Source organism: Orcinus orca, chromosome 6 (genome assembly GCF_937001465.1).
Source record: "Orcinus orca chromosome 6, mOrcOrc1.1, whole genome shotgun sequence".
Taxonomy (NCBI): Eukaryota; Metazoa; Chordata; class Mammalia; order Artiodactyla; family Delphinidae; genus Orcinus; species Orcinus orca.
The window spans coordinates 13,815,307-13,834,442 of record NC_064564.1 but is presented as its reverse complement, the minus strand read 5'-3'; the positions used below and the strand labels follow the sequence as shown (position 1 = coordinate 13,834,442).

General features: G+C 40.8%; 1 protein-coding gene across 7 annotated transcripts in view; it reads left to right on the top strand.

Moving 5' to 3' along the window:
- The window catches only part of MSRA (methionine sulfoxide reductase A), a 371,273-nt gene that overhangs the window by 241,554 nt on the left and 110,583 nt on the right, over nucleotides 1-19,136 (top strand). For all 7 annotated transcript variants that reach the window (XM_033429865.2, XM_033429864.2, XM_012533340.3 and 4 more), the window contains one exon: nucleotides 2,306-2,410. In XM_033429865.2, the coding sequence (XP_033285756.2) occupies nucleotides 2,306-2,410 (105 nt within the window). The remainder of the gene's footprint in view (nucleotides 1-2,305; nucleotides 2,411-19,136) is intronic.

The following is a 19,136-nucleotide window of genomic DNA, read 5'->3' as shown; positions in this document are numbered from 1 at the left end:
CTCAGATATGCTGCCAATGGGGAGAGAAAATTGGGTCAACTTTAATGAATAGCAGTTTAGCACAAGGTATCAAGTATCTTTAAAATGTTCATAAACATTGATTTAGAAAATTCCCATATATAACTAAGGCTAGAGGCAGCCTCAAAAATGTAGAAAAAATATTTATATTCATAGATAAAAATAGGATTCAATACAAATGCCCAATGACAGGGAGTGATTGAATAAGTAATAGTACGGCCATCTTTGGAGTATTATATAGTCATTATAAATGGTATTTCCTAAAAATTTCAGTGATATGGGAAAACACTCACGATATGCTGGTAAGTGGAAAAAGCATGATGCAGTGATTACAGTAAAACAAACTATCACGGTGCGAGTTTCTGTGTGTTTTGTGTATGTGTGTATCTCGTACATATCTAGAAAGAAGTGCGTAAAAAGTATTGATAATACTTATGTGGTAAGAGTATGGGTGATTTTTATTTTCTTTTCTATATTTCTGCACATTTTTTAAGCTTCATATTGTTTGCAAATCATCGTTTCTACAATCAGAAATTTTAACTGCTAAGGAAGACTAAAGATAATAAGTAGATCTCTCTCCTTTTCTGGATTCATGTTCCCTTTGCTCTCTTCGCTTTGATATATTGGACAGAACCCTGGACAAGAAGTCAGAAGGTGTTTTTTCAGGTTATGGTCCAGAAATTTGCTAGCTATATGACCTTGGGAAAATCTAACTCATATGTACCTATTTGCCAGTTTGTAAAATGGGGATTTCTACCTTCCCTGCGTGTACCATTGGAGGGTTTAAGAATTAAGGTGAGATTACCAACATAGGGGAAAACACTTCTGCAAACTAAGATGCAAGTTCAAAGGATTCCCCAAACCACTGGGAGGTCTGATAATTTGTTAGAAGGACTCACGCAAGTCCAGAGCTGTTATCCTCACAGTTATAGCTGATTACAGGAAAAGGATACAGCTCAAAGTCAACTAAAGGAAGAGTCACATAGGTGGAGTCTGGAAGGATTCCAGTGCAAAGCCTCTGTGTCATCTCCCATGCAGTCAGGATATGTTACCCTCCTGGCCTCCATGTGTGACAATAAGCAGAGTATTGCCAACCAGGAAGCTCTCCCAAGCTTTGGTGTCCAGAATTTTTAATTGGGGCTTCGTTACATAGGTAGGATTGATTGATTGCCCACATGGTTGAACTCAGGCTCTCGGTCAACCGATACTGTGTTACCCAAAGCCGCCACCCTCAGTCACATGGTTGGTCTTTCCGACATGGCAGCCTCTACCCTAGGACTGTTGGCAGCCCTACCCTGAGATTCAGTGTGGCTAGCCCCACCCTAAGAGTATAGGTGTGGCCTCTCTAAATGAGGACACTCCTATCGGGTATGACCTAGATTACGTACCAGAGCCAAGGCAGAGGCCAGCTACCTGTTTGGGCAAGGCTAAATTCTTTACTACACACGAGGTGACGGAAAGAGATGGAGAACAAATTTAAACATAGAGATGATGTTAGTATGGAGGGGTCTATTATTTACCATATGTTCTAACATTGTAAAATAAGAGAGGGCATGAATTCCACAGGTGCAAGTGGTCTGCAAGTACCTGCTTCCCTGATCCTTAGAACCTTGGGGACCACCTTTGAGAAGGGAGTGTGCTAACAGTGGGGGCTGCAGAGAGGCTTTTGCTACAGTAGTTGTTTACCACAGAGACGAATTAGGCTGAGAAAACACTTACCGTCCTGCTGGGTATATGAATCTGACCCTCGCCTCAGTGTTAACAGCACAGCAAATATGTCTCTCTGTTAACGAATATATCTAATGTGAACGAGTTATAAGCCTGTTTTTTTCTTGGGTTTCTCTACCTGGCACCATCTCCCTCTGTAGTGCAGCTGAGCTTACTATGTACAGAGAAGAGGGGGGTGATAAAAATAAATTGGCTCGTTCCCCTTGCAGAGTTTCAAATCTCTAGCACCATGTCAGGTTGGATCCATAAGGTTTCATAAGAGTGAGATTAGAAAAATGAAAACCTGAGTTTATTTTCTCATGGAATTAAAACAAAATTAGAACACAATGAAGAGGAATCATCATCCTCAGGAAACTTGCTCGAGGACAACCGTGTGCTTTTATGGAAAAAGAACCAGCGACAGAGACTTAGGATGAAAGCATTAAAGTACGATTGTGCTCCCACCCTGCCTTCAGAGGGAAGAATTTCAGCCTTTGTCTAGTGGTTTTTTGGAAACAAATAACTTGTCATAAATTGATGTTGTCAGTAAATTTGGGTTGTACGTTCTGTTTCTTTCAAGGAAGAACTGGCCACGCAGAAGTAGTCCGAGTGGTATACCAGCCAGAATGCATCAGCTTTGAGGAGCTGCTCAAGGTCTTCTGGGAGAATCACGACCCGACCCAAGGTAGATGAGTGAGCCAGTATTTAATTATCTTACTAATTACAGCTGGGATAATTAGTGTTTGAACTGCATGGAAGAGATGAACCTTGAAATCACACAGGAGCTCAAGAATATGATTGCAGACATTTATTGACGGAGACGGGGAGGGGCTGGGGAGAAAGAGGGCGAGAGAATAAAGGCACAGCCACCGTCTGCGCCCCTCCCCCCTTTACAGCTGTCAGGGGTGGGAAAATTCCCACAGAGAAAGACACCAGACAATAGAGACTCGTTCACCTTTGATTATTGCATTATTCCTCCTTAATGCAGTCTTTTGTCTACAAAATTAAAGTGTCTTTCTAGCAGCTCCAAAGTTTTCCTGATTTATGGTTCCTTTATTTCCCTGAATTTATTTAGCCTTTCTCATCTTTTGACATTATGAGCCATTTTTTTTCCTTTTAAATGTCTGTGGGTGATTTAAAGAAAAAAAGAACATAAAGGTAAAATGCAGTATTCAGTGGTTCTACAATGCTTGGGTTATTTAAATATTTCATTTGTCTTCTTCGGAATTTATTATATGAGATATTAATATATTCGGGCTGTAAACAATGGTGGTCAGGAATTTTATCTGAATGCACACACAAGCAAAAATCTCCTGTTTGCAAATATCATTGTAATATTCAGTAATGGAGTAATCTCCGGATTTCATCTTAACAGCCTTACAAGCACTGCTTTGCCAGTGTGATGATCTGATACTATGAGGCTTATGGACTGAAAAGTCCTGTATATCCGATGTGATTTTCATTTAGCAATTGGTCTATTTAACGGAAATATTTTCCCTTTGGTGTCAGATTTTGGGGGAGTGGGTACGCCATGTTGGCTATTTCCTGATGAATGGATGTGTTTTTCCAAATGTGCATTGTGCTTTGGGGTGGGACCTTACCAAGACCCCAGCAGCATAGGTTGGTGAGTCCTGAGTTCTGGCTCCACTTAATGCCAGGGTGGTTTGCCAGAGGGCAAAGGTCAGAGCTAAGGCAAGAACAGCAAAATGATCAACGAGCCAGGGTCAGGCAGGTCCAGGATCCAGGTACATCCAGCAGGGTGGGTAAAGGCCGCGAAGGAGGCCAGGAGCAGGCTCTCCATGACAGTGAAGTCTGGTTGACATGGGGAGATGAGTCCCTGGTGGGAGAGCAGTGAGGTATGGGGCAGGGGAGGTACAGAACTGGTAGGGCAAGAGTACTATCATCGGAAGGTTCTGATGCCACCCCCGTTTGGACTACTGGACTGTCACATCATATGAGAATGGCAAGCCTAATGGCTTAGACACGCATGGCTCAAAGGGAAACTGACTGGTGAGCATCATAAGTAAGGGTCATGACAGCCAGGAACTCATGCTGGGAAGCCTTTGGTCCACATGGAGCAGCCATTCAGCCTCTTGGCTCTCAAAGCTGAGGGTCAGGCAGGATGCTGAGGGCTCCAAAGTTCTAAGTGGAGACACCTATCAGAGCCCAGGCAAACCTGAAGTCATGGAGGAGACAGGCTCCCCGCAGGCCCACGAGGCTGGGTATGTGGCCTTGGCCTGGCCACCCGTAATGCCGTGTCCTGATACAACCACCTTATGCTTGACCCCCGCAACATTTCAAAGAGGGTGAAGTCTGTCATCCACTTCTCTCTCCTTACTTCTCTTAATGTCTTACCCATTTTATCACATCTTTACTAGCACACCTCAGTTATTAGGCCACTAGTTCTGGCCCCTGAATCTCAGGGGAATTCCACCTTCGAAAGAACTTTAGGAGAACCTCTTGTTCTCCCCATCCCATGGATCAAACTTGTCTCAACTTTGCCTCAGTCCTCTTTGAAATTCTTGGTTTACTATCTGTGTTAATTTGCTAAGGCTGCCATCATAAAGTATCACAGACTGGGTGGCTTAAACAACAGAAATTAATTTTCTCACAGTCCTGGAGGCTGGGAATCTGAGTCGAAGGCATTGGCAAGGTTGGTTTCATCTTGGCTTGTCGATGGCTGTCTTTTCCTCATACAGTCTTCCCTCTGTGTGTGTCTGTGTCCTGATCTCCTCTTTGTATAAGAACACCAGTCACATTGGATTAGGGCCCACCCAAATTACTTCATTTAATCTTAATCTTTAAAGTCTCTATCTCCCAATGAAGTTACACTCTGAAGTATTGGAGGTTAGGGCTTCAACATGTGAAGTGTGGGGAGGGGTGGGACACACTTTAGCCCATAACACTGTCCAATAATGTAAGCGGTTGATGTGCTGTTCTTCCAGAGGTATTTTTTTTTCCTAACAAGGTGTTCACAGGCTCATAGACTGGAAGAGACTTTAGAGGTCATCTGGTTCAATTCTATGAGTCAGAAGATGAAGTTGGTAATGATGGAATGATGGGGGTCACAGACAATGGGACTGGAATGTCGAGTGACCTATTTTTTACACTGACATTTTGGACAAATTATACATGTAGGAGGAGAGTTTTTCTACCCTTGTGTATATTTGTTTCTGCTTAGAGTAGTGCTTCATGTAATATATACAATCATACATATTAAATCACAAGATATCTGATCTTCCCGCATTATTATTAGAATTACTTTTTTAGATAGTTCGGTGTAATGGGCCATGGTAACAATCTTTTTCTGCCTTGTAGGGTTTCCTAGGACCCTTCTGGAAATAGGGCCAATGGAGTGATCATATGATCCAGTCCTGATCAATCAGTATCTTTTCCTGTTGTCAACAATGTTTGATCCAAAGAACAGGCATGTGACCCAAGCAGAACCAGCTAGAGTCCTTCCCTGGGACTGTCGTATGTTCTCAGTTTGTTGCAGCTGCTGAGGTGGGTGCTCTGTATGGGGAATGACGTGCCCACCAGAGAAGCGAGGGAGGAAGATGAGCAGATGGGAGGAGAAAACCCTCAGGAGGCTCTGAGGCCCTGAGGCTCCTCATTCCTGCAGCTCTTCCTTCAATTCTGAGAGCTCTCCTGTGAGCTCTTCAAGCTAGGAGAGCTACTAGGTATTCCCTTCCTTTTTTTAACTTGAGCTGGTTTGTTGGCTCTCTATTACTTCCAACAACAACAAAAACCCTAACTAATCCACTTAACTCAATTTAAACAATGAGCATTATACTCGATCATTATATTCAGTAACTGTTAGTTAACCGTGTTCATCTGGCTCCATAAATCAGAGGTCTGAAGCCATTTGAATGGTTTTATCATTGACTCAGACACCAAGGAGCGGACACTAGAAATTGTTTCTTCAAGACCTGTTGGAGGTTCCTTGGTAATTCAGAATTAGGATTTAGGATTTGGGACATATGGCCTGAGAACATATCAGATGCCTTTTCAATATTTCTGAAGTATTGTGAAAGACAGGCATTCATTAATGACATTTATTTTTGCCAGGTATTCTGCTAAGTGGTGCTAGATCACTAAGTGGTCTGGAATAAGCAGCAGTAACATTTTGGTTAACACACAGGGAAGATACATTTCTATAGGAAGAAAATAGTTAAATCCCAATAAACTGAGATCAAATGAGCATTCACATAAATGTGTATAAGATCACAGACGAAAATGTTAACCTGAAATAATTAAAACAAGTATTGGTTAACCTGGGAGATTAAAAGCAAAAATATAAGTTCATAAGAAGTCTGGTATCAATGGATCTAATATTTCCAGGGAACTCTGAAGGTCTAAAACGTGTAATCATGTAATTTTTCTGAGGTAAGAATTTGAAGTCCACTTGCTAAAGGATGGGCATGCGGCAGGAGATAGCTGAGCTGCAGGTGAACTTGGCCATCTGAACACAACTTCTTAATTCTCTACCTGAAGTCACATGATGACTCTTATCACATTTCACAGTGAAAAGTGGCCCAGAAAAGAAAAGCATCCAGTAGGGCAGGTGGGGGAAGTAGAGGCGCGTAAGACTGATTACTCTTACTCAGAAGATGGATGTTTGTAAGGACAGAAGCATGTTGGCTTTGGTGGAGACTCTGGTCTGTGAAGCAGTCCATTGTAGGTTCTTCTCAGAAACAAGAGTGAGTGATTCCTCCACCTGCTTGAAGAATGCTCTTACCTGTACCAGAATTACTTATCAACAAAAAGACAAAACTTAAGGAAAAGTTGAGATGACATTGATCTTTGATGTGGTGATAGGCCCACCCCGACACACACGATTCTCAGCAGCAGTAGGCCTCAAGAGAAATGCATTTAATTAGCATGTTGAAAGGCTTTACTGCCTTGTTTATAAAGTTATGAAGGATTTGCAGGGGCCACTAAAAATCTTTAGTTGTAATTTACTTCACTTTGTGGGAGAAGCAATATCCTTGAGTGGTATTAGCAAATGCGGGATCTTCACAGTATAGACCAGACAGAGAAAATCCTGCACGTTCTTCCCTGCTTCAGGCTACTAAAGCAGCTCTCACAGTATCCGTCCCAGTGGAAAGGAGGAAATCCCCATGGTCCACCAGTTTGAAGGGAGCAGAGCTGGTAAGAGCCATCAGAAAGTGTGGGCTTTTAAAGTGACGGGGCCCAAGACCCGTTATTCCACAGCCAACAGGCAGTGAGTCCTGAGAGAGTACTGCTCCGTGGATTCGCTTCAGGTGAAGTTTACAGATGACTGGCCAGTAAACGGAAAAGTCTTTTCTCTGAATTTACCACGAAACCTCTGCTTTTGCCGAAGCATTCAGATACCACTGTTTGAGCTAATGCGTCCTCTTCTGGCTTTGTCTTACTCACGGGACAAATACAGTTCCTCCAGCCTCCTAAGGATAGCGTGCCCCTTCCTGACCGTGTGGTCCCCAAACTCCCCCGGTCTCCAGATAGATGGCAGAGCCCGGCATTTAGATTTGGGTTCTGGCTCCAGAAGGACCTCTTCCCAACCTCATGACCTTGACCAAGATACTTACGCAGTCTGGAACTCTGTTTTCTCATCTACAAAAAAGGGGTAGTAATATCTATCCTTGGGTTGTCGTAAGAATGAAATGAAATTATGTGAAAATCACTTGAAAACGTCAAGAACCATGCAGGTGGCCGCTTTGTCGTTGTGTTCTTCTCAACACAACAATACAGCTTCACCCGTTTTATTTAGTTATTTTTATATCCGTGATTTCTGTGGGAAAATATTTACCCTCTGCTTACTAAAGGGTGGGTTTTCTACCCACAAAGGTTCTTTTGTACTTCCTGCTAGTTGGAAAGATTTCAACTGTTTGTGTTCTCGTTCTATGATGAAACTGCTGGCGGTGATGGTGATGAGGTTAGTGGGCAGAAACCTCCTCGCGTTTGCTGCTCACACAGTGCTCAGAAGAACCAGATAAGATCCCAGCGTCTCATGCTTGCTCTGTAGCCCTGTACCTAGCATGCTCTGTGCATGAATTCCGTCGTTTCGGTCCTCCTATTCCTGCCGGAGGAGGCAGGGCCCAGACCCTGTACCTTGAGCCAAGCCACAAGCACACAAGTGCACAGTGTGGAGACTCAGCTTTGCCTGACTTGATCCCATAAACCTGACTTCTCGATTCCAACCTGTTTCACTCTCCTCGATCCTGGGGAAAGGACAGCAGCACCATTTAGGAAGCACCCCTTACGGGCCAGTCTTAGTGGTAGATGCTTTATACCTATCATTTCATTTAACCCTTACCATAATCTTATGAATTGGGGTTCACTGTCTTCGCTTAACAGAAGAGAAGAAATGAGGTTCCAGAAGACTGACAGTCTTGCTTGATGTTGTTGGCAATATTTGGACACGGCTCTGACTAAAGCCCAAATCTATTTTCTTTCCCCTACACCAGAGGGGTCCATGCTTCTTGACTAGGAGGACCTCTTCTAAAGATAAACATTTTTCAGGATCCCCCATGTGATATAGTTGTGCCCTTAGTAACCTTTTTAAAGCAAATATATGAAAATGCTACTGCAAATTTAATCACTTTAAACTGAATGCCTGTTTTATTAACTAGCACAATGTCACGTACCTCTGGAAAATGGAAATGCCTACATGCATAACGCATTCCACAGCCTCTAGGCCATGCCTGCTGCACAGTTGGATTTGTGGACCTCTAGTAGTAGCTCCCGGCCTTCCCAGGGGCTGGGGCCGCGGGTGGGGAACTGCTCTGGTTAGTGGTGGCCTTTCTGCAGAGGCCTTCTGGCTGAGACTGTGAGCTGACCCCAATATCAGTTTCCCTACTTCTGAAGGATTGGAATTTTAGCTGGATGTGCAACCACCAATAAAGACTAAATTTCCCAGACTCCTTATGACGAAGTATAGCCACATGTCTGAATTCTGACTACCAGAACATGAGTACCAGTGATGGGGTCAAATTCGGTACACTTAGAGGAAAGGCCATTCTCCTCTTCTTTCGTCCTTCCCGCAAGTTACTTGTGGATGCAGTGATGAACGGTCTTAGACCGCAGGGGTGGAGGCCTCACCCTTGTAACTGAGGAGCTACAAGATCGAAGGCTCCAGAGTCAGTATCCCAGGCTGGACTCTTTATGTAAGAACTTCTTTAAGCTGTTGTTATTTTGGTTCATTCTAGGCCTTCTTTTCTTTTTCTTTTTTTTTTTTCTTACAACAGCTGAACTAATCCTTACTAAAATTGCCTTCAACTGTAAGCTGGTGATGAACTCCCAGTCACTCCTCTGAAGATCTTAATTAAAATGCTTCCTTAATTAAAACAGCTTTAATCAAATCTGATATGAGTATGGACTCTGGGGTTAGAGGATATGGCTTTAACCAGGCCTGCCACATACTAGCCATGTGGCCTGGGGAGGTTACGTCACTCACCACCTCCTTTCTGTCTGTCTCTGCCTAACCGCTGGGTCGTGGCTCTCATTACTCTCATCTGGCTGCCACAATCGCCTCCTAACTGGCCTTGCCCCTTTCCCAATCCAGTACCCAGAATGATCCGTCAAAAACACTAAACAAAAGTATGTCCCTCTGCTGCCTTTTCTTTGGGCTGATACACACTCAGCTGTACCATGGCAGCCCGGCCTGGGATCAGCTGACTGGCGCCTCCTGTTCCAGCCTCAGGTCCTGCCCTCACGCACCGCATGTCTGCGTCGTGGCCTGCATTTGCCCCATTCCTGGAAGACACAGGTGCTCCCTTGCTGGGCCCATACCCACTGCTCCATCTGCCCACAGCTGTTGGCGTGATTGGCTCCTTCCTTTCCTTCAGCTTAAAGAGTCACGTCCTCAGAGAGGTTTTCGCTGACCCGCCCTAACTAAAGGAGGCTCTCCAGCCCTCCTCCCGGCTTTTGCCATCACTGCTCTCTCTTTTCTTCCTAACACTTATCACAGGGTGGACTGATTTGTCTGTTTATTGTTTATTAACTGTCTCCTCTTCTAGAAAGTAAGCTTCATATGAAATATTTTTTCATTGAACAGATGAATGAACGAACCTCAGTTTTCCCATCTGTAAAACGGTTCCTCTCCCATCAGTGTCCGTCAAGATGTATGAAGGAATGTAGTCTGTTGTGCAGAGCCCCGTGCCGGGCACAGAATAAGCATGTCATCTATAATAGCCACCATCCTCATCCTGCCCGTGTAAGAGCCATTTCACCACCTCCCATTTGTGGGCCTTGCTCTCTCTTGAACCCCAGTATTTCTCCATTTCTTTCCCTCTCATTTTCCCCATCTTATGTTTTGAATACGCTTGATCATTTCCTATGCTTGGTTCATACCCTTCATCCTCAATCCAGTGCTCAGCATCCCTTTCCCTCCCACATCCCCCCTCCACCCTCCCACAGGGAGCTCCCAGGTGTCTCAGAAGCTTCATCTGGCTGTCCCCATGGGCCACACTGTCTCTGATGTTGGTTTCATGGAGCCCTAGGACCACACACCCTGGCTTGCTGCCTCACCCTCAGAGCCAAGAGTAGGGGATTAATGTGGTTCCTCAGCCCGTGGTTGAGACTAGAGACCCCAAGGACTCTTCTCCGTTCAGTGTCCGTGGACCACACATCCCCCTCCCAGCACAGCCCTGCACTCACTGTGCAGCATCGCTAGAGGTGCGTGGTTCCCTGAGAATCTGCGGTGGGGCTGGTCCGCTCCAACTTTAGCAGGTTTGCTTCATAGCCTCTTTCCAGGTGCACCATAGAGAAGCCAGCGCCTGGTGCTGTCTATCGGGGAATATTAATTGAAGAGAGAAAAATCCTCTTTTCCTTCTGTTTCTCATCAAGTTGGCAATTAAGTGCTGGTGTTCATATATTTGAACTGCCAAATTAATATCTGAACTTCGTTGTGCTGACCCTTTTAAGTTGGTCTTTTAAAATAAGTCACCAGTTTTGAAGGACTATCCTTTTTTTAGCCCACGTACAAGGAATCTATCATCTGCAAATAATTAGACAGTGGGAATTATATTGTATTGCTAATGAGCAGATGTGCATACTTATAGTGGAGGAACAGCTGCACACATACAAAATGCAAAAAAGTCCCAAACCCAGCATTATGAATTCTGAAAGAGATTTCATTCTTTTAAGAATTTCAGAAACAGGAAAAAAAGAAACAAAGAATTTAACTGATATTTTTCTTTATTAATTGTTCTTTCAGTCATACTTTTCCTTGCATAACATTATCATATATGTACACAGTATCTTTGCTATTTGCAAATGTGCTATTTGCACTTTCAAATCCCTCTCTCATATAATACTATGGAGCTTATATTTAACATTTTTCCTCTGCCTTTCTAGTGCTTTAAGGGTTTGGTGCCTCCAGACTCAATGACAGACTCCTACTGGGTATTTACTCTGGGCTGGGCATGATGCTCAGTTCTTATGTGTATGTGATCCTATTTGATCCTTGAAGTAACCCATGAGTAGGTGGTCTTAAACCCATTTTACAGATGAACAGACAGGCCCAGAGAGGTGAAGTGATTTTCCATGAGCCAGTTAGTGCTTTATTGTCAGAGCTGGGATTTGGACCTAAAAGTTCAATTTCAAACCTTGTGTTATTTCCATTGTATGGTACGTCATCCTACATTGTTATAGGATGCTATCAGCCAACAGAAAACACAACCACACCGTAACTGGAAACAGCAGCACATTATCCAATGAAGAGTATCTGTCCTAACAAGCTCCTTGTAATACATATTACAATTTTATAACCAGTTAAGGATTTTCAAGATTAAGAAGTTCAAATAGGCTTTTTTTAGGCTATAAATCAAAATTTATTTGTAATGGATAGTGTGGTGGCAGAGGTTAAGAATGCTAATATCTTTTGGCAGCCTATACCAAGGGCAGGTATCCAAGAATTTCTTTTGAAAGATGTGATTAGGGTCAGTAAGTTCAAACAGGCTTTTGAGAACTTTTAGCCAGGAAGAATTCCACATATTTGAGATAGGAGAGTTTAGATCACTTAAACTTTGCTGATCAATTCCTGAAATAATATAAAATCAATAAGGAGAAATGAAGTCAGAAGAATTACATTACTTCACATAAAAGAGTATTAAATTAGATAAGAGAAAAAAATCAGAGCTGATAACATTGGCAGGAACTAGAATTTCCAGGTTCTTAAATGGCAGGCTAGGCTATTCAGATCACCTTCTCATCAAAAGCAACTCAAAATGTTGGATAAGACATGAAAACATATTAAAAGCATCACATCAAAATGCCGACAAAAAAATTAGGAATTACCATGTAAAATTGAAGGGAACAGGGCTTCCCTGGTGGCGCAGTGGTTGAGAGTCCGCCTGCCGATGCAGGGGACACGGGTTCGTGCCCCGGTCTGGGAAGATCCCACATGCGGCGGAGCGGCTGGGCCCATGGGCTGCTGAGCCTGCGCGTCCGGAGCCTGTGCTCCGCAACGGGAGAGGCCACAACAGTGAGAGGCCCGCGTACCGCAAAAACAAAAACAAACAAACAAAAAAATTGAAGGGAACACAGGAATCCAGACTGGTAAGCAGGGGACTAAAACACCTTTGCTGTAGGGAATTTGCCAGTTCCAGAAGAGTTGAGTCTTAAGGACCTTATTAAGGCTATAGAGACTGTGACCAATGCAATTAAAGCACTTGATCTAATGGACATATATAAAACACTGTACCCTACACCTTCTTAATCACACATGGAAATGTACTAAGCCATAGAGTCTCAATATGTTGTAGAGGGACTAAAATCATAGAGATTATGTTTCTCTTATCATAATGTGATTATGCTGGAAATCAATAGCAAAAAGATATGTAGAAAATCCTTTTATGTTAGAATAGAAGAAATTTTATGATTATCTTTTGGATCAAAGATAAGCCATAATGGAAATCAGAAAATATTATGAACTGACTGGTAATTAAAATACTACACTTCAAAACTTATAGGGCATGGCTAAAGCCGTTCTTAGAAGGAAATACAGAGCCTTAAATTCTTACATTAGAGGTGGTGAAAGACAGAGCTCAGCATCCATCTCAAGAACTTAGAAAGTCGGCAACAACATAAACCAAACAATGAAGAAGAAAGAAATAAGAACAGAAGTAAATGGAATAGGAAATAGAAAAGTAGTAGAGAGGATAAAGGAAGCCAGAAATTGATATTTCAAAATGGCTAATAAAATTGATAAAACATTGGTTAGTTGATCAAGGCAAAAATGAGGTCACAAATACCCATTATTGGGAAGAAAAAATGGGATATCACTGCAGATAGGCAACTTTACGTCAGTACATTTGAAAAGTTAGATAATTAGATAAGACAGAGTCCTTAAAAATATAACAAAACTGGGAATTCCCTGGCAGTCCAAAGCACCGGGTAGGACTTGGTGCTTTCACTGCCGTGGCCTGTGTTCAGTTCCTGGTTGGGGAACTAAGATCCTGCAAGCTGTGTGGCATGGCCAAAAACGAAACAAAACTGAATAGACCTATAATCATTAAGAAATTGAATCAGTATTTTAAAAGCATCTCATAAAAATAACTCAGCTGCAGTTTTTTTGTTGTGTTATTTTTGTGGATCTTTAAAGCTGATTCTCATGTTTATTTGGAAAGGCAAAAGTTTAAGAAAAGCAGAGACCCTCTTGGATAAGAACAAGAGGATGGGAGGATTTGTTCTTCCGGATATCAAGATTTATTATAAAGCACATACTACCCAAAGCAATCTACAGATTAAATGCAATCCCTATCAAAATACCTGTGATATTTTTCACAGATCTAGAACAAATAATCTTAAAATTCATATGGAAGCACAAAAGACCCCAAATTGCCAGAGCAAACAATCTGGAGAAAAAAGAACAAACCTGGAGGTATCGTGGTCCCTGACTTCAGACTATAACACAAAACTACAGGAATCAAAGCAGCATGGTGCTGGCACAAAAATAGACACACGGATAAATGGAACAGGACAGAGAGCCCAGAATAAACCCACACACCTATGGTCAATTAAGCTGTGACAAAGGAGGCAAGAATGTAGAATGGAGAAAAGACAGTCTTCAGTAAGTGGTGCTGGGAACACTGGACAGCTACATGTAGAACAATGAGATTAGAACACTCCCTAACACCACATACAAAAATAAACTCAAAATGGATTAAAGACCTAAATGTAAGACCTGAAACCATATAACTCCTAGAAGAGAGCATAGGCAGAACACTCTTTGACATAAATTGTAGCAATTTTTTTTTGATCTGTCTCCTAAGGCAAAAGAAATAAAAGCAAAAATAAACAAATGGAACCTAATTAAACTTAAAAGCTTTTACACAGTAGAGGAAACCATTGACAGAATGAAAAGACAACCTACTGAATGGGAGAAAATATTTGCAAATGATATGACTGATAAGGGGTTAATATCTAAAATATATAAACAGCCCATACAACTCAATATTGATAAACAAACAATCCAATTAAAAAATAAGCAGAAGACCTGAATAGACATTTTTCCAAAGAAGGTATACAGGTAGCTAACAGGCACATGAAAGATACACAACATTGCTAATTGTTAGAGAAATGCAAATCAAAACTGCAGTGAGGTGCCACCTCACACCTGTCAGAATGACTGACATCAAAAAGTCTACACATAAATGTTGGCTAGGATGTGGAGAAAAGGGAGCCCTTGTACACTGTTGGTGGGAATGTAAATTGGTGCAGCCACTATGGAAAACAGTATGGAAGTTCCTCAAAAAACTAAAAATAGAACTACCATATGATCCAGCAGTTCCACTCTTGTATGTGTATCTGACAAAAATGAAAACACTAACTCAAAAAGATACATGCACCCCAGTGTTCATAGCAGCGCTATTTACAATAGCTAAGATACAGAAGCAACCCAAGTGTCCATCAACGGATGAATGGATAGAGAAGTTGTGGTGTGTGTGTATATATATATATATATATATATATACACACACACAATGGAATATATATATATATATATATACACAATGGAATATTACTCAGCCATAAAAATGATATTCTTCCATTTGCAACAATATGGATGGACCTAGAGGGTATTTTATGCTTAGTGAAATAAGTCAGACAGAGAAAGACAAATACTTCATGTTTTCACCTATGTGTGGGATCTAAAAAATAGCACAAACAAATGTATATAACAAAACAAAAACAGACTCTGAGATATAGAGAACAAACTAGTGCTTACCAGTGGGGAGAGGGGAGGAGGGGGGCAAGATAGGGGTATGGGATTGAGAGTATAAACTATTATGTATAAAATAAATAAGCAACAAGGATATATTGTACAACACAGGGCAATATAGTAATTATTTTGTAATTTTATTTTTTTTAACTTTGGAAAGTTGATATTTCATTTTAAAAAATGTTTTATTAAAGTATAGTTGATTTACAAAGTTGTGTTAGTTTCAGGTGTACAGCAAAGTGATTCAGTTATACATATACATATATCCACTCTTTTTAAGATTCTTTTCCCTATAGGTCACTACAGAGAATTGAGTAGCGTTCCCTGAGCTATACAGTAGGTCCTTATTAGTTACATATTTTATATATAGTAGTTTAAATGAAGTATAGTCTATAAAAAATATTGAATCACTATGCTGTACACCTGAAATTAATATATTATAAATCAACCATTATTCAATAAAAATAAGTTTAAAAAGAAAATCTAAAATATTGTAAGAAGAGTGAAAAAAAGAAGTAAATTCCAAGTAGATTACAGACCTAAATTGTGAAAACAAAACTACAAAACTTCAAGTAGATAATATCATTATGATCTTGGGTTTGAGAAGCATTTCTTAAACAAGATACATAAAGCACTAACCATAAGGGAAACTATTTGATAAATTTAACTATATTAAAATCACAACTTTTGTTCATCAAAAAAATCATAAAGAAAATGTAAGGATAGGAAGATTATATTTGCCAAAGTATTAATATCCAAGATATATAAAAAGTAGATTTTAAAATTATCTCCAGTAGATTTAAAAACTGCAGACCACTGAATAGAAAAATGGACAAAGGACTTATAATGGTGAGGAAACATGAAATGATAATCTGTGCCATTATTAATCAAGGAAATGCAAATTAAGATCAAGTGAGATTTCATTACACACCAAGCATACCGACAAAAAGTGAAAAGTCTGACATTAACAGACTTTAATGAATTGGCAAACATTTAGAGCTCTGACAACTCTCATGAATTGATATGGGTTTATAAATTAATACACCTACTCTGGGAAATGGTTCAACATCTAGTTAAGTTGAGGACATGCAAAGCCAACAAGCCAGCAATTTTATTTCTAGGTATGTACTCAAGAGAAATTTATACATATGTAACAGAATGCAGGTCAAGAATGTACTTAGCAGCCCCAAGCTGGTAATGTTCATCAGCAGTAGAATGGATAAATCAGTTATGATCTATTCATACAAAGGGATATTACAAAGCAATGAAAATGAAGAAAATAGAAGAACCTCATGAACATAACAGTAAGTGAAAGATTAAAACCACAGAATAGGGCTTCCCTGGTGGCGCAGTGGTTGAGAGTCCGCCTGCCGATGCAGGGGACACGGGTTTGTGCCCCGGTCCGGGAAGATCCCACATGCCGCGGAGCGACTGGGCCCGTGAGCCATGGCCGCTGAGCCTGCGCGTCTGGAGCCTGTACTCCACAACGGGAGAGGCCACAACAGTGAGAGGCCCACGTACCACAAAAAACAAACAAACAAACAAACACAACAGAATAACTTCATTGATGTAAATTTCAAAAAAAAATAGGTGATTACTGTTACAAAAATCAGGTGTGGGTACTACTGGAGAGAGGGAAGGTATTGTCATCAGTAGGGACACATGGAGGGCCTCCAAGGGTGCTGACAATTCTCTGTTTCTTGATATGAGTGGTGGTTATATGAACATTCACTTTATAATAAGTATAATAATATTACATATTGCAACATTATATATAGTATGACAGCATTAATGTAAATGCTTTAATAAACTGCATTTATGTTTTATGAACTTTTGTACATTTATGTATCTTTCTGTAATCAGATCTAGAAATTACAAAGGTTAATATATTGATTGCTGTTCCTGTTAATAATATGAGCAATGCCCATGATGAAAGAATAACTTTGTGAATGTGTGTGCATATGCGTGCTTGGTACTGATTCAAATGTAAACATCTTATAAATCTCATTTACATGCATAATGTTCTGTAGGGGAGTACTTTGGCTGACTCATTGCTACAAAACTTTTAAGATTTGGATAGGAAATAGTGACATAGAAATTTTAATATTTTGAAAGTTTTCATACATTTTGATGATAATTTGAACATTTCAAGACTCATTATTTGGTCAAACTTGGGAGTTTGTAGCATAAGTGGATATGGAGTCCCAGATATTCTAAGAAAGATATAATAATTTAAAATATTTCCTTTGGCTGGCCAGAAATAGAATTTCTCTTTCATAAAAGCAAAAACTATACTAAGATAAATTTATTTTGCCTTTTAGGAAGACATCACCATATCTTTTCAAAATAATTTATCTATGATTATAGAAGTAATGTTTTTTCATTACTGAAACTCAAACCCTTCCTTATAGGTACAGCGTGAATATTTGACACCTCTGTTATATAGCAATTTTCTTTTATCTCTTTTGAGATGCATTGCATTAAAAAATAGAAACAGTATTGTGGAAATGGTAGGGAACACAGAATACTTTCTTTCAGAAGAGAGCCATGTAATATCTTTCATAGTTCACTATTTTCTACTTCAGTTTTTTTGCTTAAGTGATATATAATTTACAAATTGAGATAGTAGTGGATAAGAGCACGGCTTTGCAGTTAGCACTGCAGTTAGCGCTTTGCAGATCGAGCACTGGCCCTGGGCAGGTGCTCAACCTTTCTCTAAGTGTTATTCAGTGTTTTAACTTTAAAATGAGATGTCATTTAAAATGGACAGAATTAATTTTCAGTCAGGTAATGTGAGATTATTCCATATTAATAAGACTTGTCTCAAACACCTGAGCTGAAGTCCGGGTGTGCCAGGAGGAAGGGTCCCATGGGTGATGATAAGAGGTGCCAGCTGTTGCTTTGAGGGATGCAGGTTCATCTACCTGTTGGAGGACTTCAGAACCCTGTGATGTTTTGCCCCCGTGGAGGCCCTGTTCTCCAGCAGGAGGCAGGAGGTCATCCTTGAAGCAGCACTCCACCAGTGCCACTCATCTGTGGTGGTCTTCCTGTGCCATCTCTGGGGAGGTGGGGTCAGTTTAAGAAGCAGGGAGTAGAGGTGCTGACTCTGTTCGTGTATTTGGAATGTTTGAAGTTCTTTTTTTCTTGCTTTTAAAAACATTTTATTTTATTGATGTATAGTTGATTTACAATGCTGTGTTAGTTCCTGGTGTACAGCAAAGTGATTGTTATACATATATATAATAGATTGCATCTGCTAATCCCAAACTCCCAATCCATCCTTCCCCCATGGCCCCTTGGCAACCACCAGTCTGTTCTCTATGTCGGTGAGTCTGTTTCTGTTTCGTAAATAAGTTCATTTGTGTCATATTTTAGATTCCACATATAAGTGATATCATACGGTATTTGTCTTTCTCTTTCTGATTTACTTCACTTAGTGTGATAATCTCTAGGTGCATCCATGTTGCTGCAAATGGGATTATTTCATTCTTTCTCTTTGGCTGAGTAGTATTCCGTTGTACATATGCACTACACTTTCTTTATCCATGGAGTGTTTGAAGTTCTGAGTCATTCATTGGTTGTTTCATTATTCATTGAGAGAAATTTTGAAGAAGCAATTAGGAATGTTCAAAATCTAGTAAACAGAGTTATAGCAGCTAAGCCTCTGCTTATGCTAATCTCACAAAGTGAATTAAATACGGTGGAGACGTACCATCCTGAGTGCGACATTTTAGCATGTAGGCCAGTAGTCTTTCTCTGAGAATGGTGTCCCTTGGGCATGTGTAAGCCAGATGCTGACCACAAGAACTTTGATCTCATTAAGAGATCATTATAGCAACTTAATAAACTCGTCTAATAATACTTTAATAAACATATCTAATAAGAGTTCATCTAGGAACCTAAACAACTAAAGTGATGGAATGTAAGAAACAACATAGCCCTGGAGGTGGGCAGTAAGGTGGCTTGAATGAGAGCAAAACTAGATGAGTAGCTTGAAGCCTTAGGTTAGTTTCCCTAGATGCAGAGCATGAGACAGGGATTTAGTACATGTGATTTATTGAGGAAAAAGAAAAGAACCTGTAAGAGAGTGAGGACAGCAGATTAGGGAAGGGGAAGAAGCTGAGCAAGGGTGTGGCCTCAGGTAGCCTGACCTTGGCCTGCTCCACAGCGGAGCCAGGCGAGGGGAATTATGGAGGTGTGGTCA